We start from the raw sequence: 24781 nt of genomic DNA on the forward strand, positions 1-24781 counted from the left end.
ACCTCAGGATGCTGATCAGTGAATTAATCATTAACTTTTTCCAGAGAGCTGGCAGAGATATTTAATTCACTGATTGGCAAATTATTTCTAAGTATTAACATTATCAGCCTGTTTGTTGTGTACAAATTGGTTGCTGTCCTTCCCACACACAGAGGATTGATACTTCAAAAGTATTTCATTGTGCTGTGGACATTCTGAAAGGGACATGAAGGATTCACTGCATCCAGTTCAAATACCAGTGTGCTCCATCAAAATCTATTCCTTGTATAATTTAAGAGATTAATTATATCTTTGTCTTTTTTTAAAAAAAAAATAGTTCCTTCTAATGTTGAATATGAGGGAACCTTAGTGCAGTCAGAGCCAAGACTTTAGCAGCTTTTGGCTTCCATATGGCATAGTTCAGAATTCGGCCATTTGGCCTATAGTGGAAGCTCTGTCATTCAGGCTCAATTTTAATTGTCATTCAACCATACATAAACACAGCCAAATGAAACAGTGTTTTTCCAGGGCCAAGATACAGTACCAACAGCACACAGCATAATTGCTATACGATAGCAGAAAAACAGTCGCAAACAAAATGATATAGCCCAAGTCCGAGTGGCATGCCCTGTAGATTGATGATGCATGGGCATGGGATGTTGTCCTGATCCAGCTTGTCTTTCATCGAGTGAACACTGGAAGGCAGCACTGAGGCAACATAAAGGGCAGCACCGATGGGAGGTGCTAGCCCCCAACCCAGTACAGATTCCAACATGCTAACAGAGGCCTCTACTCTCTTCCACACTGCCTTGGCGACACTCAGCATGAGGACTTGGTCTGTGCAACAACCGAGATGACGCAGTTCCCTTGCCATCTTTCTCACCAATGATACAGTGACCCAGTCATGCAGTGTTCTACATTACCAATGTCCAACAGGGTCTTGTGATCATAATAAAAATAACCAAAACAATCTTGCGGGTGATAAGGATGGTGATAATCATGGCTGATTTATTATCCCTCTCAAGCCAATTCTCCTGCCTTCTCCCTATAACCTTTAACAACCTTATTGATCATGATCCTATCAACCTCTGCTCTAAATCTGTCCAATGACTAGGCCTCCATAGCTGTGTGTGGCAATGAATTCTACAGATTGACCACCTTCTGGCTCAGAAGTTCTTCCTCACCTCTGTTCTAAAGGTACATCCTTAACTGGTGCTAGACTCATTTACTGTAGGGTTCAATGCGATCTCCCTCAGTCTGCCGCATCTGCTCTCAGGATGAGGCTTTTCATTCCAGGACGAGGGAGATGTCCTCCTTTTTTAAAGAAAGGGGCTTCCCTTCCTCCACTATCAACTCTGCTCTCAAACGCATCTCCCCCATTTCACGTACATCTGCTCTCACTCCATCCTCCTGCCACCCCATTAGGAATAGGGTCCCCCTGGTCCTCACCTACCACCCCACCAGCCTCCGGGTCCAACATATTATTCTCCGTAACTTCCACCACCACTAAGCACATCTTTCCCTTCCCCCACCCCCTCTGCTTTCTGCAGGGATTGCTCCCTACACGACTCCCTTGTCCATTCGTTCCCCCCCCATCCCTCCCCACTGATCTCCCTCCTGGCACTTATCCTTGTAAGCAGAACAAGTGCTACACATGTCCTTACACTTCCTCTGTTACCACCATTCAGGGCCCCAGACAGTCCTTCCAGGTGAGGCGACACTTCACTTGTGAGTCGGCTGGGGTGATATACTGCGTCCGGTGCTCCCGATGTGGCCTTCTATATATTGGCGAGACCCGACGCAGACTGGGAGACTGCTTTGCTGAACACCTACGCTCTGTCCGCCAGAGAGAGCAGGATCTCCCAGTGGCCACACATTTTAATTTCACATCCCATTCCCATTCTGACATGTCTATCCACGGCCTCCTCTACTGTAAAGATGAAGCCACACTCAGGTTGGAGGAACAACACCTTGTATTCCGTCTGGGTAGCCTCCAACCTGATGGCATGAACATCGACTTCTCTAACTTCCGCTAATGCCCCACCTCCCCCTCATACCCCATCCGTTATTTATTTTTATACACACATTCTTTCTCTCACTCTCCTTTTTCTCCCTCTGTCCCTCTGACTATACCCCTTGCCCATCCTCTGGTTCCCCCCCCTCCCCCACCTTGTCTTTCTCCCCGGACCTCCTGTCCCATGATCCTCTCATATCCCCTTTGCCAATCACCTGTCCAGCCCTTGGCTCCATCTCTCCCCCTCCTGTCTTCTCCTATCATTTTGGATCTCCCTGTCCCCCTCCCACTTTCAAATCTCTTACTAGCTCTTCCTTCAGTTTGTCCTGATGAGGGGTCTCGGCCTGAAACGTCGACTGTACCTCTTCCTAGAGATGCTGCCTGGCCTGCTGCGTTCACCAGCAATTTGATGTGTGTTGCTTGAATTTCCAGCATCTGCAGAATTCCTGTTGTTTGCGTCCCTCAGTGTTTTAATAGTTTTGACTATGCAGAGGTGCCACTATGCTGTGTTTGGGGTAGAAAGGTGGGCTGCACTTAAAGTATACGACCAACATTTCTGAGCTTTTGCCTTTTCTCCTTCAGTAGGAACATTTCTTCTGGGCTTGGTAGATAAGTCACACGAGAAGGCCAAGAGCTGGACTTGGTTGTCGGAGGCTATTTGAGGCGAATGCTGTAGGGAACATTTAATAGGTAGTGGGAGCTTGTCCTCATTACCACCCCTGGCTGTAACAACCTTAAGGAAATATTTATTTCTTGTTGCTTTGTAGCAGCACTACAGTGCAATAAATTACAACAACTTTCATGACACATGTTAGTGATAGTGAACCTGATTGTGATCATCTTGACTCTTGGTCCCAAAATCCCCTCTGGACAATGTCAGGTTTTTAAGCAATGTAGGCAATATGTATTTCTACATGGCTTAAAAACCTGAATCATATTTCCAATTTATTTGTTTCCAGTGGATAATTTTCTTTTAGATAAAAATGTTATTCTGTAAATGCTCAAATCCTTTCTGGTTTTTCTCCCACCAGCTGCTGTTGAAGGTCTTGATGCATGTGCCGTAAATGGTTATATCATCCATGACCTGGAGAGTCGGACAAAGGTGGAAATCCCATACCCTGTGGATGAGGATGGTCGGGTGAAGTGTGGCACTGCATTTCACCATGGACGTTTCATAATGGGCCTAAGGAAGATAGCGAGGGCAGAACCTAAGTAAGCATTACTTATAGACCACAATTAGCTCAGAATATCCACACGTTGTTCGGTGACCAAAACCTGAGAAAGCGAGTGCAAGTTTCAAGATGACTAATGATTGAAAATTTATTAACTCACCATCAAAACTTAACCATGATCAAATGGCATATCAGATAATATGCTGAATGTCTTAATTCTTGTCTTGTAACCTCAGTGGCCACTTTACGCTAGAATCTGGGTAGTTGCTAATGTAATAGTGTTTGTCAATTTCTGTTAATTGGGATAAAATAGAAATAATTTCTTTGGCTCTATTGCAGTGTAAGGTTCATTGAAGGAACAGTGACGCACTTACTGGAAGAAGGTGGTAGAGTTACTGGAGTACAGTACAGAGAAAAAGAAAGTGGAGATGTAAAGGTTTGTATGGTTTTCATTGGAAAAGGTTACCCCCGCAGTATGGAGGTGCAGAGCCATGATAGAAGTAACGTACACAAACCCTTCCCATTTCTAAAGGATGACTGGTCAGTGTGTTGACTTTAGAATGGATCTGTTCTTGTTCCCACTGAGCATATCAATGAAGTATTCTCTGCATGTGATCCATTCCCTGATAAATTAAGGTTTTCTCAGGGGGCTGCCACTTGCCACTTGTTAACATTCTATATGTGCTACGATTTGTATGCTTCAGAATAAATGCCACAAAGCACTGAATCACTAGCTATCATACTAGTATATATTTTCTTATGAAAGCTGAACAGAAAATGCCAAATCTTAATTTGAATGAATCCAGAGACTAGGCCTCGGCTGTGTCCGTAGGCCAGTGATGTGGACAGATTACGAAGGACATCTGTAAATGTCGGGCTGTCCTAGGTTAGTCCTGGGATTGGATGTCCATGTAAGAAGTCATAGGTTGGTCAGTGAAAAGGGCCAGTTAGTTGGTGTTTGAGCCAGGAGTTTGGGGTCCCATCATTGGGGGTTGATACTGAAGATCAAAGCCCATAAGGTAAATCAGAAGCTTGGTTATTAAAGCCTTAAGCCTTAGCCATTGACCTGTACTGGAGGGGTGTGTGTGTGTGTGTAAAATGAGCTTGTTTTTGTTGTTTGTTGTGTTCTGTTTTATTATGTTCTCTATTGTTCTGCTGAACATAAGGGCATGCTATCATGCTATGTTAGCACCAGGATGTGTGGCGATACTTATGGTATTGGCTGTCTCCTAGCACATCCTTGGGTTGTGTTGGTTATCAACACAATGACACATTTCACTGTATGTTTCAATCTACATGTGATGAATCTAAATTAACTAATTTCCCTCTTATTTCACTGAATAAATAGACATTATGATTTAATAGTAAGTCAGGCTGGGAGGCCCCAAGTTTGATCCATGTTATAGGTGATCCAGCCCATCAGGTGTGTTTTACCATTCTATCATGGCTGATTTATTTTCCCTCTCAATCCTATTCTGTCTTCTCCACGTAACTTTTGACACCCTGACTAACCATGAACCTATCAACCTTCACTTTAAATGTTCTCAGTGACTTAGACTCCAGCTGTTCAAGGCCATTAATTCCACAGACTCATCACCCTCTGGCTAAAAAAAATTCCTTCTCAGCTGTTCTGAAAGGACATCACTCTATTCTGCGGCTGTGTCCTCTGGTCCGAGACTCCTCCGTTATAGGAAACATCTGCTCCACATCCACTCTATCTAGACTTTCAATACTCGTAGGTTTCAATGAGATTCCCCCTCAATTTCTAAGATTCAGTTAGTACAGGTCCAAAGCCATAAAATGCTCCTCGTACATTAAGCCTTTCATTCCCGGAATCATTCTCCTGAACCTCTCCAATGTCAACACAGCTTTCCTTAGATAAGGGGCCAAAAACTACTTACAATACTTCAAGTGCAGTCTGACCAATGCCTCATAAAGCCTGAGCATTACAACCTTGCTATCTATTCTGGTCTTCTCAAAATCAATGCTAACATTGTATTTGCTGCCTTTATCATGACTCAACTTGCAAATTAACCTTTGGGGAACCCTACATTCTCAAGTCCCTTTGCACTTCTGACTTTTGAACTTTCTCTCTGTTTAGAAATAGTCTATGCCTTTATTCCTTCTATCAATGTGACTGCAAGATCATACACTTCCCTACATTATATTCCATCTGCAACTTTACCCATTCTCTCAATCTCTTCAAGTCCTTCTGCAAGTACCCTGCTTTCTCAACACTACTTGTCCCTCCACCTATCTCTGTATCATTTGTAAACTTGGCCACAAAGCATCATCAAATCATTGACACATAATGTTAATCTTTTTTTGGAAGTTTTAGATTTGATCAGAAAGTCTTTCTTTCTGTTTTTTGGTCGTATCCTCAAGGTGGACTGCCCAGTCCCTTTTTGTTTTTTTTCTATCGTGTAGTGGTTTTTTTTCTTTTCAATTAAAATCCAATGTTTTTTTCTTTTCTCTTCATAAACTGGTAAGAGGAGAATTGTTATTTTTATTTTTTATTATATATTTTATACTAGTTTAACAATATGATTTTGTCAATGTCTATCTTAATCTTGGTTTATATTGTTACTGATATATATTTGAAATAATTCTCCTGCATTGTATTTATGCTCCTTTTAAATCAATAAGAAGATTAATAAAGAAAGAAAAAGACACATAATGTGAAAAGAAGTCCCAATACTAACCCTCTGGTTCTTGATTGGCCATGGCATCAAAGGTTACTGGTAGAAGGCAGGAATTGGGGTTGAGGAGGAGAAAAAAAAGATCAGGCATGATTGAATAGTGAAGTAGACTCGATGGGCCAGATGACCTAATTCTGCTCCTATGTCTTATGGTCTAACACTACTAGTCACCAGCAGCCAACCAGAAAAGACGCTCTTTATTCCAACTCTTTGCCTCCTAGCAGTCAGCCAATCTTGTATCCATATTGGTATTTTTCCTGTATTACCATGGATTCTTGTTAAGCAGTCTTGCGTACAGCACATTGTCAAAGGCCTTATGAAAATTCAAGTAAACATCTACTGACTCTCCTTTGTCTATCCTGCCTGTTATTTCCTCAAAGAATTCTAATAGATTTGTCAAGCAAGATTCCCACTAAAGGAAACTATGCTGATTTTGGCCTCCTTGACAATGTGCCTCCATGTATCCTGAAACATCCTTAATAATGGACTCCACCATTTTCCCAACCACTGTTTAGGCTAAATGGCCTATAATTTCCTGTCTTTTGCCACTCTCCCTTCTTTAAGCACTATTCCAGAATCTCATGATTCTTGAAAAATTATGAACAAGTCCTCTACAATCTCTTCATGTTCACATAACTCACATATTCATGCCATTAGGTTGGAGATTGCTGAGGTAGACTATAAGGTGTTACTCCTCCATCCTCATTGTGACCTCATTGTGGCACAAAAGAGGCCTCAGTGCGACCCAATGGAAAGGGAATGGGAATTAGAATTAAGATATTTTGCCACCGGAAAGTTCCACTTGTAGACGATGGATTGGAGGCGCTTGACAAAGCAATTTATGTCGGGTCTCACCAATGTAGAGCAGGCTGCAACAGGAGCATCAGACACAATAGACAACCCCAGCAGATTTGCAGGTGAAGTTCTGCCTCATCTGGAAGGACTGTTCGGGACTCTAAATGAATGTGTGGCAGGAGGTAAATGGGTAGGTGTAGCACTTCGGCTACTTGTAGGGAAAAGTGCCGGATAGAGATTTGTGGGAGGAACAAATGGACAAGGGAACCATAGAGGGAGTGATCCCTACCAAAAGCAGGCAGAGGCGCAGCTAAAAATATGTTTGGTAGTAGGATCCCATTGAAGGTGGTGGAAGTTGCGGAGAATGATGTGTTGGATATGGAGGCTTATCAGGTGGTAATTAAGGACTAAGAAAGCTCTCACTGTTAAGATGGCAGGAGATGAAGTGAGCGAGGATGTCTGGAAAATGGAGATGCAGGTGAGGGCAGCATCAATGGTGGAGGAAAGAAATCCTGTTCTTTCAAGGAGGACACCTCGGGAAAGGTAAGCCTTGTCCTGGGAACAGATGTGGCGGAGATGAAGGAACTAAGAAAAGGGAATAGCATTTTTACAGGAGATAGGCTAGGAAGAGGTACAGGCAAGAGCCATGGAAATCGATAGGTTTATAAAATATGTCAATTGACAGTTTGTCTCCAGAGATGGAGACACATTTGAGAAAGGGGAGGGAGGTTCAGAAATGGACTGTGAATTCAAGGGTAGGGTGGAAGTTGGAGCCAAAGTTGGTGAAATTGACCAGCTCGGTATAGGTGCCTGAAGCAGCACCAATGCAATTGTCAATGTAGTGGAGAAAGAGTTGGGGAGCATTACAGGGGAAAGATTGGAACACGGACTGTTCTACATAGCCAATAAAAAAACAAGTGGGCATAGATGGGGCACATGGCTACCCCTTAAGTCTGGAGAAAGTGGGAGGAGCCAAATTAGAAATTGTTGAGGGTGAAGATTAATTCTGGCGGATGGAGGAGGGTGTTAGTGGAGGGGAACTTTATTTGGATAGAAGTGGAGAGCTTTAAGGCCTTTTTGATGGGGGAATAGATCTGTATTGTGACAGGACAAGGTGGAAATGAGATGGTCAAGGCTAGGATATTATAAATTACAAAGATTAAAAGCATGTGGATGTAATTGGCAAGGGACTGAAGCAAGGGGATAGAATAAATTTTAGGTATGAGGACATGGGTTCAGTGGAAACATTAGTTCCTTCAGAACCCTGGGGTGTAGTCCATCTGGTCCAGGTGACTTATCCATATAACCATATAGCAATTACAGCACAGAAACAGGCCATCTCAGCCCTTCTAGTCCGTGCCAAACTCTTATTCTCACCTAGTCCCACCGACCTGCACTCAGCCCATAACCCATCATTCCTTTCCTGTCCATATAGCTGGTAGTTTGCCTCCCTGGTGCCAGGGTCCGGGATGTTACAGGGTTTAGGCGGAAACGGGCGAGGTGAGGAAGGTTTGGTATACATTTTTTGTTGTTATTTGAGGAGAGGGGCAGTATGAGTGAGGGCAGTTTGTTGTTCTCGGTGCCAGATGTGGGAGGCTCTGGAGTCTCCAAGCCTCCCGGACATCCACATCTGCGCCAGGTGCGCCGAGATGCAGCTCCTAAGGGACCGCGTTAGGGAACTGGAGCTGCAGCTCGATGACCTTTGTCTGGTCAGGGAGAGTGAGGAGTTGATAGAGAAGAGTTACAGGCAGGTGGTCACACCAGGGCCACAGGAGGCAGACAAGTGGGTCACGGTTAGGAGGGGGAAGGGGAAGAGTCAGGTAATAGAGAGCACTCCGGTGGCTGTGCCCCTTGACAATAGGTACTCCTGTTTGAGTACTGTTGAGGGGGGGACAGCTTACCTGGGGGAAGCGACAGTGGCCATGCCTCCGGCACAGAGTCCGGCCCTGTAGCTCTGAAGGGTAGGGGAAGGAAGAGGAGGGCAGTTGTAAGGGGGTCAGGCAGGCGATTCTGTGGTCGCAGTCCAGAGACCCGGATGGTAGTTTGCCTCCCTGGTGCCAGGGTCCAGGATATCCTGAAAGGGAGGGTGAGGAGCCAGAAGTCGTGGTACATATTGGTACCAATAACATAGGTAGGAAAAGGGATGAGGTCCTGAAAGGAGAATATAGGGAGTTAGGAAGGGAATTGAGAAAAAGGACTGCAAAGGTAGTAATCTCGGGATTACTGCCTGTGCCATGCGACAGAGTAGGAATGCAATGAGGTAGAGGATAAATGCGTGGCTGAGGGATTGGAGCAGGGGGCAGGGATTCAAGTTTTTGGATCATTGGGACCTCTTTTGGCGCAGGTGTGACCTGTTCAAAAAAGACGGGTTACACTTGAATCCTAGGGGGACTAATATCCTGACGGGGAGATTTGCAAGGGCTACTGAGGTGACTTTAAACTAGAATGGTTGGGGGGTGGGAATCAAATTAAAGAGACTAGGAGAGAGGAGGTTAGTTCACAACAGGGGGATGGGAACCAGTGCAGAGAGACAGAGGGGTGTAAAATGAGGGTAGAAGCAAAAAGCAGTAAGATGAAAAGTAAAAGTGGCAGGCCGGCAAATCCAGGGCAAAAATCAAAAAGGGCCACTTTTCAACATAATTGTATAAGGGCTAAGAGAGTTGTAAAAGCGAGCCTGAAGGCTTTGTGTGTCAATGCAAGGAACATTCGTAACAAGGTGGATGAATTAAAAGTGCAGGTTGTTATTAATGAATATGATATAGTTGGGATCACAGAGACATGGCTCCAGGGTGACCAAGGATGGGAGCTCAACATTCAGGGATATTCAATATTCAGGAGGGACAGACTTGAAAGAAAAGGAGGTGGGGTAGCATTGCTGGTTAGAGAGGAGATTAACGCAATAGAAAGGGAGGACATTAGCCGGGAGGATGTGGAATTGATATGGGTAGAGCTGCATAACACTAAGGGGCAGAAAACGCTGGTGGGAGTTGTGTACAGGCCACCTAACAGTAGTAATGAGGTTGGGGATGGTATTAAACAGGAAATTAGAAATGTGTGCAATAAAGGAACAGCAGTTATAATGGGTGACTTCAATCTACATATAGATTGGGTGAACCAAATTGGTAAGGGTGCTGAGGAAGAGGATTTCTTGGGATGTATGCGGGATGGTTTTTTGAACCAACATGTCGAGGAACCAACTAGAGAGCAGGCTATTCTAGACTGGGTATTGAGCAATGAGGAAGGGTTGATTAACAATCTTGTCATGAGAGGCCCCTTGGGTAAGAGTGACCATAATATGGTGGAATTCTTTATTAAGATAGAGAGTGACATAGTTAATTCAGAAACAAAGGTTCTGAACTTAAAGAAGGGTAACTTTGAAGGTATGAGACTTGAATTAGCTAAGGTAGACTGGCAAATGACACTTAAAGTGTTGACGGTGGATATGCAACGGCAAGCATTTGAAGATCGCATGGATGAACTACAACAATTGTTCATCCCAGTTTGGCAAAAGAATAAATCAAGGAAGGTTGTGCACCCATGGCTGACAAGGGAAATTAGGGATAGTATCAATTCCAAAGAAGAAGCATACAAATTAGCCAGAAAAAGTGGCTCACCTGAGGACTGGGAGAAATTCAGAGTTCAGCAGAGGAGGACAAAGGACTTAATTAGGAAAGGGAAAAAAAGATTGAGAGAAAACTGGCAGGGAACATAAAAACTGACAGTAAAAGCTTTTATAGATATGTGAAAAGAAAAAGATTGGTTAAGACAAATGTAGGTCCCCTACAGACAGAAACAGGTGAATTGATTATGGGGAGCAAGGACATGGCAGACCAATTGAATAATTACTTTGGTTCTGTATTCACGAAGGAGGACATAAATAATCTTCCCAAAATAGTAGGGGACAGAAGGTCCAGTGAGATGGAGGAACTGAGGTAAATACATGTTAGTAGGGAAGTGGTGTTAGGTAAATTGAAGGGATTAAAGGCAGATAAATCCCCAGGGCCAGATGGTCTGCATCCCAGAGTGCTTAAGGAAGTAGCTCAAGAAATAGTGGATGCATTAGTGATAATTTTTCAAAACTCTTTAGATTCTGGACTAGTTCCTGAGGATTGGAGGGTGGCTAATGTAACCCCACTTTTTAAAAAAGGAGGGAGAAAGAAACCGGGGAATTATAGACCGGTTAGCCTATCTTCGGTGGTGGGGAAACTGCTAGAGTCAGTTATCAAAGATGTGACAACAGCACATTTGGAAAGCGGTGAAATCATTGGACAAAGTCAACATGGATTTGTGAAAGGAAAATCATGTCTGATGAATCTCATAGAATTTTTTGAGGATGTAACTAGTAGAGTGGATAGGGGAGAACTAGTGGATGTGGTATATTTGGATTTTCAAAAGGCTTTTGACAAGGTTCCACACAGGAGATTAGTGTGCAAACTTAAAGCACACGGTATTGGGGGTAAGGTATTGATGTGGATAGAGAATTGGTTGGCAGACAGGAAGCAAAGAGTGGGAATAAACGGGACCTTTTCAGAATGGCAGGCAGTGACTAGGGGGGTACCGCAAGGCTCAGTGCTGGGACCCTAGTTGTTTACAATATACATCAATGACTTGGATGAGGGAATTAAATGCAGCATCTCCAAGTTTGCGGATGACACGAAGCTGGGCGGCAGTGTTAGCTGTGAGGAGGATGCTAAGAGGGTGCAGGGTGACTTGGATAGGTTAGGTGAGTGGGCAAATTCATGGCAGATGCAATTTAATGTGGATAAATGTGAGGTTATCCACTTTGGTGGCAAAAACAGGAAAACAGATTATCTGAATGATGGCTGATTAGGAAAAGAGGAGGTGCAACGAGACCTGGGTGTCATTATACACCAGTCATTGAAAGTGGGCATGCAGGTACAGCAGGTGGTGAAAAAGGCGAATGGTATGCTGGCATTCATAGCCAGAGGATTCGAGGTACAGGAGCAGGGAGGTACTACTGCAGTTGTACAAGGCCTTGGTGAGACCACACCTGGAGTATTTGTGCAGTTTTGGTCCCCTAATCTGAGGAAAGATATCCTTGCCATAGAGGGAGTACAAAGAAGGTTCACCAGATTGATTCCTGGGATGGCAGGACTTTCATATGATGAAAGACTGGATGAACTTGGCTTATACTTGTTGGAATTTAGAAGATTGAGGGGGGATATTATTGAAATGTATAAAATCCTAAAGGGATTGGACAGGCTAGATGCAGGAAGATTGTTCCCAATGTTGGGGAAGTCCAGAACGAGGGGTCACAGTTTGAGGATAAAGGGGAATCCTCTTGAGACCGAGATTAGGAAAAACTTCTTCACGCAGAAAGTGGTGAATCTGTGGAATTCTCTGCCACAGGAAACAGTTGAGGCCAGTTCATTGGCTATATTTAAGAGGGAGTTAGATATGGCCCTTGTGGCTACGGGGATCGGGGGTATGGAGTGAAGGCTGGTACAGGATTCTGAGTTGGATGATCAGTCATGATCATACTGAATGGCGGTGCAGGCTCGAAGGGCCGAATGGCCTACTGCACCTATTTTCTATGTTTTCTATGTTTCTGATCGCATCCAAGATATCCTGAAGTGGGAGGGAGAGGAGTCAGAGGTCGTGGTACATATAGGTACCAATGACATGGGTAAGAAAAAGGGAGAGGTCCTGAAAGGAGAATATTGGGAGTTAGGAAGGGAGTTGAGAGAAAGGACTGCAAGTTACCGCCTGTGCTATGTGACAGTGAGAGTAGGAATGCAATGAGGTGGAGGATAAATGCATGGCTGAGGGATTGGAGCAGGGGGTAGGGATTGAAGTTCTTGGATCATTGGGACCTCTTTTGGCACAGGTGTTACCTGTACAAAACCTTAGTGATAGCAGTTATGCTCACTTCTGGCCTCTCTTACTCTCAAATTTCCGGCATACTGCTAGTGTCTTCCATAGTGAAGACTGACGCAAAATACTTTTTAAGTTCGTCCACCATTTCTCTGTCCCCATTACTACCAGTGTCATTTTTCCAGCCTTTCAATATATACACTCACATCTTTTTTACTCTATATATCTGAGAAAACTTCTGGTATCCCCTTTGATATTATTGGTTAGCTTACCTTCACATTTCATCTTTTTACTCATTATGATTTTTAGTTGCCTTCTGTTAATTTTAATAGCTTCCTAATACTCTTAACTTTCCACTTATTTTTGCTATATTATATGCCCTCTCCTGTCCTTTTTATACTTTCTTTGACTTGCTTCTCTTGTCTCATCCTCCCTTTAGAATACCTTTTCATCTTTGGGATATCTATCCTGCATCTTTCCGAATTCCCTCCAGAAGCTCCAACCATTGCTGTTCTGCCATCATCCCTGCTAGTGTCCCCTTCCAATCAATTGTAGCCAGCTCCCCTCTCATGGTTCTGCAATTCCCTTTACTCCACTGTAACACTGATACATCTGATTTATCTTCTCCCTCTCGAACTGCAGGGTGAATTCTATCATGTTATGATCATTGCCTCCTAAGAGTTTCTTCACCTTGGGCTCTCTGATCAAATCTAGTTCATTACACAAAACCCAATCCAGAATTTTCTTTCCCCTTATGGGCTCAACCACAAGTTCCTCTAAAAAGCCATCTATAGGCATTCTACAAATTCCCTCTCTTGTGATCCAGAACCAAACTGAATTTGCCAATCTACCTGCAAATTGAAATCGTAACATGACTTTTCTATTTCTTGTTGAAATTTGTATTTCATATCCTGGCTACTCTGAGGGCCTGTATGGCTCCCACCAGGGACTTTTTACCCTTGCAGTTTCCTAACTCTACCCATGAGGACTCTATGTCTTCGGATTTTGTCACCTCTTTCTAAGGATTTGATTTCATTTTTGCCAGCAGAGCCACACCTCTTCCCTTTGCCTACCTGTCTTTTCTTTTGATATAGAAGTTAGATCCTAACTATGATCTTCTTTCAGCCATAACTTTGTGATGTCCACGATATCATACCTGCAGATCTTTAGCTGTGCTACAAGATCATCTACTTTATTCTGTATATTGCGTACATTCGAATATAACATCATCAGTCTTTTCAATTTTGTCCTGTTACATTTCAACAACTTCCACTGAGCGCAATTTTACCTGATCATTTGCCTGTCTTGTTTCATTCCACACTGCATTAACTCGTATACCAATGGTCTCATCCTCAGCCCTATCACTGTGGTTCCCATCCCCATGCCAACCTAGTTTAAACCCTCCCCAACATCTCGGCAAACCCTCCATGCATGTCCTGAACTCGCTCAAAGGATCAGTGATAGTGTGTAGACCTTGCATTTGGACCTTTTTTTTTGAGTGTTTCTTCACACTTTATAACCTAAGTAGTGAGATTATTTTTATTATTCATGTGTATCCTTGAGGTTGGGCACTTCACCATCACTGTAACTTCACATATTGATACACAACTAACCAAAAGCCATTAAAATTCCAGGAACTGTGCTCCCCTTTGACTGTGGTTGCTGATGGCCATTTCTCTAAATTCAGGAGAAATCTGGTGAAGACCAAAATCAGTGTTTCATCTCATTTTGTTGGCTGTATCATGAAGGTAAGATTGCTCAAGTTTGCTTTGCTTATTGCATGTAGTTAAGGTACTTAAGCAAAATGTTTCCAATTCAAATGGTACTTGGATATGTAAATATAGTAGTTGCAAATACGAGATAAATGCAACTCTTGGGGGCTTGCCGATTAGTGATATTAAGGCAGTAGAGAAAAATATATTTCTCATCAACCTATGTCTTCTACAGTTCATTTATTAAGTCAGAATTGTACAAAGGGAATCAACGTAGTGATGAGTAAATTTAAATGGGAGTCAGCATGTTTTCCCTGTTTAGAAGCACTATAATGAGAAAAGTAATCCAAAAGCTGCTGCTGAATGACTACTGTAACATTAGTAGAAACTGAGACCATCTCTTGGCAAAAGTGTCTGAAGCTAGGATGATATCGAGAACACTGTGCTCTGACTCTAATTAGTTAACATTCTACTGTAAGGAGATTAGTGACCTTGTACGACGTTTACTGATCTGCTGATGTTAAATTTCTTCCCACAAGGCACTATGCTTTTTGAGAGTTGCCTAGAATCTTGGATCTTTGGGTCAATAAGATGTACTGTTGTAAATGGATGCATTAAACAGGTCTTAAAGATTATCCTTAATTGTGACATGTATGTTGAAACACAGTGAAATGCATTACTTATGTCAACAAAAAGCACATTCCAACGATTGTATTGGGACAGCCCACAAGTCTTGCCATGCTTTCAGTACCAGCGTAATGTGCTCAAAATTTGCTTACCCTAACCTATACGTCATTGAAATTGAGGAGGAAATGGAAGCTCCCACAAGGTCACAGGGAGAATGTGTAAACTCCTCACAGACATTGATGGAAATTAAACTCCAAATCACTGACACTACTGTGCCACCTCTTGGCTGTATATGCTGCAAGCTATTAGAACCGGAATTTTAAAATCAAATAATTTTGAAGAAATTTTACGGAAATAGAATGAAGTATGGCACCAAAGCTTACCATCTGTACTTTGTTTATAGGACATGCCACAATTCAAACCTAACCATGCGGAACTTATCCTTGCTGATCCTAGCCCTATTCTTATCTACCAAATTTCATCCAATGAAACGCGAGTACTTGTGGACATCAGAGGGGAAATGCCAAGACATCTTCAAGATTACATGATTGAGAAAATCTATCCACAGCTTCCAGGTATAGCAGAATACCTTTGTTTTTAAACTGTGAGTTGAATTTAATTTTCCCTTTGGATTGATCGGTTGAGTCTGCACATCTGCCAGTTTTTTGATGGGGGTTTGTGACTCCTTCCCAGTTTCTTCCAACGCTCTTTTGACCTTGTTATCTATATGCCTCGTGTTCATTTAAATCTCGCAGTTCAGAATATACTCATTTTATAAAATCTCACTTCCAACAGCAAAACCAGCTGCTGGGGAAAACAAACTGGGTTTCATAGTCACAATTGTATATTCACAAAATAAATACACGTATAATTTGAGTAAGTGAACCAAGTACTTGCATTTATATAACTTCTGTACCTTGCACACAAGATATGTTGCAGCACCCTGTATACTCTTGTGAATCTGTTGGTATGAAGTTCATGATGTACACCCTATCCTTGTTATATGCGAGGGATATGTTCCTTGAAGTTGACACATAATGTGAAATCACATAATGTGAATAATTATTTAAATGGAGAAAATAGGGATGCGTTCCAGAGGGCTTCCTAAATATGTTTTATCTGTAATTTATTCACATTTTTATACCAATACAACACAAAAGCAGTACTACAAGACAACATTTGTATTATATTTAATCAATTTAAGGTAATTCAATGTAATAAATCATAGAAAGTTAACATCCTCTGGTGTACAGTACTCACCAACAGTGGCAGATGTGTTCGTTCCAGGAGATGAGTGGTTGTTATGGTGTCGGGCAGCTTTACACCTAAGGTGGATAAGGTGGATGGTTGTGGTCGTCAGGATAATATCAGGCACAGCAAGGGGTGAAGGGAGACTAACAGAAGTCTTAGAACTGCTGGCAGAAGGTGCTGCCGATTTGCATAAAATGATGAGGGTTGTTTGCTTGGCAGCATTTTGTTTTAAATTTGCTTGTAGGGAAGAAGGGTTGACAGCAGGGAATGACTGAAATGCTGACTCCGTTCTAAACTTGAGTCCATGTCCATCGCTACTTGTGCCAAGTGTTCCGACTTCCACCATTCCCTCACCGTTGGTGAACTCCCGGGATTTTCAAAATCGTCTGTTGCTTGCAGCATCTGAGAGATAGTTCGCCGTTTTAAAAAAATACATACACCTTGAATGTGGATCACACCTTGGTCGAGTGGTTGAATCAGCGATGTTGTGTTAGGCGGCAGGAAACACACTGTTATGTTGGACGAATGCTGTCCAAATGTTTAGGATGGGCTGGCGCATTGTCAAGCAACAAAAGAACTTTAAAGGCAAGATTCTGTTCCTGTCAGTAGCGTCCCAGAGCTGTGTTACTTTCAGCTGATGCCGCACAGTTTATAATTTCCAACTTTTTTTCAAGTGTTAAAGCGGTTCTTTGCCGCTCGGCTGATGGCCCAAGACATGACATCGGACGCTTAGGAGGCATAGTTAAATATTTCAAGCGTAAAATCACTGCACCGTAGGTAAAACCAAAAGAAGTTTAAGATCGCGCATCCACACCTTCCCAAAACCAATGCGAGAGCGGCCGGAGAGAGATTGTGAGGCATGCGCACGTGACTTGTACTGGTGGGAAAGCAGTGCTCCTCACATAACTGTGAATTTTGGACGCATATAACGAGACGTTGGTAGAAATAGATTCCTCGCATAACTGTGAATCCGTATAGTCTGAAGAAGCATATAACGAGGATAGGGTTAGGATATTAGCCCTAATCACAATATCTGTCAGAATCAGAACGAAGTTTAATGTTACTGACATGTGTCGTGAAGTTTGCTGTTTTGTGGTAGCAATACAGTGCCTTGTATAGAAACAAACTAAAATTACAATTTAGAAATATTCTGGTTAATTGGGACAAATTAGGACTAGTACATTTTGGGAATTAACTGGCCACTCCAATTAGCCAAAGTTTCACGCAAAAAAGGTATTTAAAAAAATATGAGCCACTGTTTAAGTGAGTAGCAAAACACAGAACAAAGCAGAACGCAATCAGTACTACTAGAGCACTATAAAACTTCGTATTAGTTCTTAATAGTTATTGATATAGGAATAGATTCAGTGTACACTGCCATGTTATTTTGATTGACAGTAAATGAACTAAATCCAGAACGAGGGGTCACAGTTTGAGGATAAAGGGGAAGCCTTTTAGGACCGAGATTAGGAAAAACTTCTTCACACAGAGAGTGGTGAATCTGTGGAATTCTCTGCCACAGGAAACAGTTGAGGCCAGTTCATTGGCTATATTTAAGAGGGAGTTAGATATGGCCCTTGTGGCTAAAGGGATCAGGGGGTATGGAGGGAAGGCTGGTGCAGGGTTCTGAGTTGGATGATCAGCCATGATCATACTGAATGGCGGTGCAGGCTCAAAAGGCTGAATGGCCTACTCCTGCACCTATTTTCTATGTTTCTATGTAAATCAGTGTAGACACCTAATGTAGATAATGGACTATCTTCATACAATGCTATCAATGATTGTATTCTCCAAATCTTCATGCTCATTGATTGTTGATACCTTCAGGCAGGTATGCGGAGGGGGTGGGTGGCTCTGATGGCTTAAAAAAAAAATGAAATCAAATCATTGAAAGAAGTGATATAGGATCAGAAGGTGTAGAATTGTTGTAGTTGGAGCTAAGAAACTGCAAGGGTAAAAAGATCTTGATGGGAGTTGTATACAGACCTCCAAACAGAAGTAAAGATATAGTCTACAAATTGCAATGGGAGGTGGAAAATGCATGTCAAAAGGGCAATTTTATCATAGTCATGGGGGATTTCATTATGCAGGTAGATTGGGAACATCAGGTTGGTGCTGGTTCCCAACAGAAGAAAAATTGTAGAATGTCCTCAAGATGGCTTTTTGGCCCACTTAGAGGATCAGCTATTCTAGATTGGGCGTTGTGCAATGAACCAGAATTGATTAGGGAGCTTAAGGTAAAGGAACCTTTAGGGAATCATAATATGATCAAATTCACCCTGCAATTTGAGAAATAAGAGCTAAAGTCAGATGTATCAGTATTATGGTGGAATAAAGGCATGAGAGAGGAGCTAACCAAACTTTATTGGAAGAGAACACTAGCAAGGATGATGATGGAACCACAACAGCTGAATTTTTGGGATCAACTCAAAGTGCAGGATAGATACATCCTAAAGACTAAAAAGTATTCTAAAGGGAGAATGAGGCAACTGTGGGTGACAAGGGAAGTCAAAAGTCAGCATAAAAGGAAAGGAGAGGGCATATCATTGAGCAAAAGTTAGTGGGAAATTACAGGATTGGTGGCTTTTAAAAACAAACAGAAGGCAATTAAAATATCATAAAGAAGCAAAAGATGAAAGATGAATGTATATTTATAAAGCACTGGTGAGGCCTCACTTGGAGTATTGTGAACAGTTTTGAGGCCTTATCTGAGAAGGGGTGTGTTGGCATTGGAGAGGATTCAAAGGAGGTTCATGAAAATGACTCTGGGATTGAATGACTTATCATATGAGGAGTGTTTGATGGCTCTGTGCCTGTAGTCACTGGAATTCCAAAGAATGGGGGGGGGGGGATTTCATTATAACCTATTGAGTATTGAAAGCCTCAATAGAGTGGATGTGGAGAGGATGTTTCCTATGGTGGGAGAGTCTAAGACTAGAGGATACAGCCTCAAATAGAGACATCCATTTAGAATGGAGATGAGGAGGAATTTCTTTAGCCAGAGAGTGGTGAATCTATGGAATTCCTTGCCAAAGAGAGCCGTGGAGGCCAAATCATTGGGTATATTTAAGGAAGAGGTCGATAGATTCTTGATTAGTCAGGGCATGAAGGATTACAAGGAGAAACAGGAGATTGGGACTGAGAGAGAAATGGATCAAACATGATGAAATCGCAGAGCAGACTTGATGGGACAAATAGCCTAATTCTGCTGCTATATCTTGTGGTCTAAATTGTTAGTTCCTAACTTGAAGTAGTGAAATTGTATCACTTTCATTCCCGTCTGTTTCTGGCATCTCTGAGCCTCAATGCTTGAAACTGCAGTGAGCAAAACTGTTCTGAAGTGTCTTACTGCTTCTTTCTAGCCAACTATCAGTGACAAAAATCACTGCTTTTTAAACACAAGTGCACACAACTGACACTATTTAAAAAGTATTTGCTCAAAAGTGTTGTGTCTAATGGCCACAAAAGTGCATGCATCTGGTGCTAGTTAGAAACTGCTCAGCAACAATCTCCTACCCCAATTATGTGGCATAGTCTCAAATAAATGAAGGGATTCTGGCTATTTTCTCGATTAGTTTTTCTTCTTTAAGAATTGTCCCAAATCATCTGCCACCCAATTAACCAGATTGGACTGTATATAAAATTTAAATTAAGTAAATAGTGCAAATAGAAAGCAAAGTAGTGAGGTTGTGTTCATCGTCACACAATTGCATTGAGAGTGGAATTTAATCTATGCTGCTGAAATTGTTTTTAAGCACTAAACTGGATCCTGATTTCTCTTTAACAGAGCATATAAAAGAACCATTCCTACATGCAGTTCAGAATGATCGCCTACGGACCATGCCTGCAAGCTTTCTCCCTCCATCACCAGTAAACAAGCCAGGTACAGTTATAAATAAGCAAAGAATTCACAGGGTTTTGCTTTCCTTCATTTAAACAGAAGGAAAATTAGGTGTCCAGTCGCACCCATTGGCTTTCCCTGTCTATGCTCATTCTGGATCATGTACGTGTAAATTGGTTGGGAATTATTTAGTTTTAAGCTGCTTTATATGCAAAATAGAAGTGTGTTTTTAAACAGATCATGGTAAATATTTTACTTCTCACTCGCCATCTCTGCTTTTCAACGTGTTGTTCAATAAAAGAAACTGCCAAGAACTCATGCTTGAGGGCAGCATGGTAGCATATCAGTTAGCACAATGCTTTGGAGCACCAGCAATCACCGTTCAGGGTTCGATTCCCACCACTGTTTGTAAGGAGTATGTATGTTTCTCTTTGACCTGGATTTTATCCAGGTGCTCAGATTTCATCTGGTGTTCCAAAGTCTTACAGATTTAAGTTAATGAGTTGTGGGCATGCTCTGTTGACACTGGAAGTGTGATGACACTTGCAGACTGCCCCAACACATTCCTCAGACTGCTGTTGATATAAACAAAGCATTTCTCTGTTTTGATGTACATGTAATAAATAAAGCTAATCTATCTCAAATGACAAGATACAATTTCAATGTAATATTTAGCATGATATGAAGTCCTTGTTTTGTATAAGATGGAACTAAATATGATTACAAATGCAATAATGCTATTCAGCCATTTATACAAATATCAAAATATTACTACTACAAATTATTTAGTTGTAAAGTTTGTCAAGTCATTTAAGGTCACTCTGAATTTGTTCTGTGTGGGGGGGGGGAACAATTTTTAGTGAAGTATGGGAGGGATCACTATTGCATGATGATTGTGTCCTACTTAGACCGTCCATTTTCATTTCTAGTTGGGCAGAGTGAGTCTCCGAGCAGATCTTATGAGTTGCTAACACGTGCTGTAAAATTTGCCTTGGTTTCTTGGAAAAACATTGCTAAATTTACTCAGGATACATGCTAAATAATGTTCACTGAATCCAAACCTCTTTTTGACCAATGAAAGCGACCGTTCTTTAATGTCCCTAGTCCAGTTTCTGGAGGAGAGGCATCCATTAGTCTCATGAGACCATGGATTTGTGCCTTGGAAAGTTTCCAGGGCGCAGGCCTGGGCAAGGTTGTATGGAAGACCAGCAGTTGCCCATGCTGCAAGTCTCCCCTCTCCATGCCACCAATGTTGTCCTAGGGAAGGGCATTAGGACCCATACAGCTTGGCACCAGTGTCATAGCAGAGCAATGTGTGGTTAAGTGCCTTGCTCAAGGACACACGCGCTGCTTCAGCCAAGGTTCGAACTAGCGACCTTCAAATCACTAGACGAATGCCTTAACCACTTGGCCATGCGCCAACACAAGGAGGGTTATGGGCTGAGTGCAGGTCGGTGGGAATAGGATAGGGTAAGAGTTCGGCATGGACTAGAAGGGCCGAGGTGGCCTGTTTCCGTGCTGTAATTGTTATATGGTTATATATAATATCTATATTAGTGACATCTATATTAAGACATAGCAACACATAAAATCCTTAAGGAGCTTAGCAGGTTAGGCAGCATCGGTGGAAATGAATAAACAGTCGATGTTTCAGGCCGAGACCCTTCATCATGTAGGTTCTAAAGGGACACCCTTGTGTTCTGAGGCTGTGCCGTCTGGTCCTAGACTCTCCCACTATAGGGAACATCCTCTCCGTGGCCACTGTATCTAGGCCTTTCAGTATTCAATAGGTTTCAATAAGATCCTCCCTCATTCTTCTTAATCCCATTGAGTACAGGCCCAGAGTCATCAAACACTTCTCATAAGTTAACCCTTTCATTCCCAGAATCATACTCGTGAACCTCCTCCATACCCTCTCTAATGCCAGCACATCTTTTCTTAGATTGGGGGCCCAAAACTGCTCACAATTCTCCAAGTGTGGTCTGACCCTTAAATCCTTGCTTTTATATTGGGGAGGCACTGTAGCGTAGTGGTAGCACAACCTGGCTTCCTTTCCTACCACTGTCCATAAGGAGTTTGTACGTTCTACCCGTGACCACCTGTGTTTCCTCCAGGTGCTCCAGTTTCCTCCCATAGTCCAAAGACATACCAGTTGTTAGGTTAATTGATCATTGTAAATTGTCCCATGATTAAGCTGTGGTTAAAATCGGGGTCTGCTGTGCGGTTTCGGCTGGAAGGGCCTATTCCATGCTGCATTTCAATTAAATAAATAAATATTCTAGTCCTAGTCTTCTTGAAATGAATGTTAACATTACATTCGCCTTCCTTATCACTCACTCAACCTGCAAGTTAACCTTTGGGGAATGCTGGATGAGGGCTTCCAAATCCCTTTGCGCTTCAGATTTCTGAATTTTCTCTGTTTAGAAAAGAGTTTACTCCTTTATTCGTTCTGTTGAAGAGTTATGTCTTTATCCAGGTGTGCTGCTTTTGGGAGATGCGTACAATATGCGTCACCCCCTGACAGGAGGTGGGATGAGTGTTGTACTCAATGATGTGAGGATATGGTATTGTCTGCTGCAGAGCATTCCTGACCTCCATGATAACGATGCAATGCTGCAGGTGAGATGTTTAACTCAGCAATTTGTGATACATGGATTTTTCAGTTCATTATGACTCTGGTAGGAGATTTATTTTTGCCTAACCTTTACAGCTCTGGCTGTAAGATCAGGGTTCAATTCCTGCCACTGTCTTTAAGGAATTTGTATATTCTCCCCGTGACTGTGTGGGTTTCCTCCGGGTGTTCCGGTTTCTTCCCACGTTGCAGAGATATACAGGTTAGGGTTAGTAAGTTATGGACCTGCTATATTGGCCCCAAGAATGTTGGCATGACTCGAAAACTGGAGTTGTAGGGAAAGGTTGAATAGATTGACTTTTTACCCAAGAGTATAGGAGAATGAGGAGAAATTTGATAGAGGTATTTAAAATTTATGATGGGTATAAATTGCAGGCTTTTTCCACTGAGTTTGGGTGAGGCTAAAATCAGAGGTCATAGATGAAGGATGAAAGGGGAAATATTTAAGGGAACTTGACGGGGAACTTACTGTGGACTTTAGTAATTTGTCTTTTCCCACCTCAGTGTTAGACGAAATTGCTGTTTTCCTCTAATCAGAAAAGCCATGGAAAATGGAGGTAGTGGTCAGCCTCTTGGCCTTTGACCTATTCATGGCTGATCCTCTGGCATAGTGTTCCTGCACTCTTCCCATTCCACCTGATGCCTTTTGTATCTAGACTTCTATTTACTTCCTTCTTGTATACTGTATATTTGGCATATTTATCTTCATAGTCTTCTGTGGTAGAGACTACAAGGGATAGCCACTCCCTGAGTGATATAGCCATAGATCTATCCTGATCCCATACCCCTTAGTCTAATCCTACCTACCCCTGCGTCAACTTTACCATGTCCATTCTGTTCAGTTCTGTGTAAGACTTTAATACATTTCAAGGAGATTCCTTCCACTTGGTTAAAGTCTAGCCTTGTCCTCCTACTACACTCTTGTCATCTCAGGAATCAGCCTCAATAGGTTTCATGTCAGAGAAATGTATACAATATACATACTGAGATTCTTTTCCTTTGCAGACATCCATGAGAACAGAGGAGTGCCCCAAAGAATGAATGACAGTTACATGTTAAACCCCAAAGCCCTCCCAACTCTCCACTCCCACGCAGCAGCAAAGCAACGGCTCCCACTCCCCCACCGAGCACTCAAGCATGCAGCAAGGCATCAATAAAGACAGACTTGCAGTACCCCAAAGACTACTCGTTCACCCAGTAGTTCGACATACCACAGGCTTGCTCTCTCTCCCTAATAAGGGAAAAAGAGGTGTCCCCATTTCACAGGTGAGAGGGGAGATCTAACAAAGCAACTCGTTGATCTATAGTATTAAAAGTCTGTTGCATCACTTTTTCCGAGCTCTGTGCCCAAAAAACTCGGGTCTCTGGGCACACAGCTAACAGCCAGCTTACTGCTTATGATCTTCCGTCTCCCACGACGCATCAGGCGGCAGCACCTGCCTCGAATCCGCCCACCCCCAGAGCCACGAAAATCCACATTAGTCTTCCAGGCTATCAAAAAGCGGCCTGTCGTGAGGCCCCGAGATCAGGTCCCATTTCCGCAAAGAACTAAAGCCAGTGTGTAACTCCAGGTCAGAGTCTTCAAAAGAACCTTTGAAAGGGGAAAAATAGAGATATCAAAGATAGAAATAGAGCTGTTTCTGAAGATGCAAGCAAAGGATTTGCTGTTAGGTGCCATCATCCTCTAAGCTCCTCCTAGTTTTTTTTTGCTGCACTCTGGCAAATAAATTCCTTTCATAAGTAAAGAGTCCAAAACTGCACACACTGCCCCGGTGTAGTCTCTCCAAGATTCTTCACACAGGATTCTTCTTTTGGTCTCTTTCAAGAGCAAATGAATTAGACTAGACAGTTCTGCTTTCCTCATTATAAAAGGATGTGAAAGCTTTAAAGGGGGTGCAGAGTAGATTTTCCAGAATGCTTCCTAGATTAGAGAGTATGTCTTATGAAGGTTGAGTGAGCTAGGTCTTTGGAGCAAAAATGGATGAGGGGTGACTTGATAGAGGTGTATAAGAGGCATAAGATGTAGACAGCCTGCACCTTTGTCCAAGAGTAGGAATAGCTAATAGGAGGAGGCATAATTTTAAGGTGATTGGAAGAAAGTGTAACGGGGATGTCAGAGGTCTTTTTTTAACCTGAGTGGCAAATGCATGGAATGTTCTGCCAGGGGTGGTGGTAGGGACTCTTGGATAGGTATAGGGATGAAAGAAAAAAAGGAGGACTATGT

The 24781-nt window shown here is 42.5% G+C and overlaps 1 protein-coding gene across 4 annotated transcripts in view; it reads left to right on the top strand.

Moving 5' to 3' along the window:
• sqlea (squalene epoxidase a) overlaps positions 1 to 24781 on the top strand; it is a 34559-nt gene that overhangs the window by 4644 nt on the left and 5134 nt on the right. For all 4 annotated transcript variants that reach the window (XM_072268309.1, XM_072268307.1, XM_072268306.1 and 1 more), the window contains exons 4-9: positions 3025 to 3205; positions 3505 to 3601; positions 14129 to 14242; positions 15237 to 15408; positions 19872 to 19967; positions 22402 to 22544. In XM_072268309.1, coding sequence (XP_072124410.1) covers positions 3025 to 3205; positions 3505 to 3601; positions 14129 to 14242; positions 15237 to 15408; positions 19872 to 19967; positions 22402 to 22544 — 803 coding nt within the window. The remainder of the gene's footprint in view (positions 1 to 3024; positions 3206 to 3504; positions 3602 to 14128; positions 14243 to 15236; positions 15409 to 19871; positions 19968 to 22401; positions 22545 to 24781) is intronic.

Source organism: Mobula birostris, chromosome 9 (genome assembly GCF_030028105.1).
Source record: "Mobula birostris isolate sMobBir1 chromosome 9, sMobBir1.hap1, whole genome shotgun sequence".
Lineage (NCBI taxonomy): Eukaryota > Metazoa > Chordata > Chondrichthyes > Myliobatiformes > Myliobatidae > Mobula > Mobula birostris.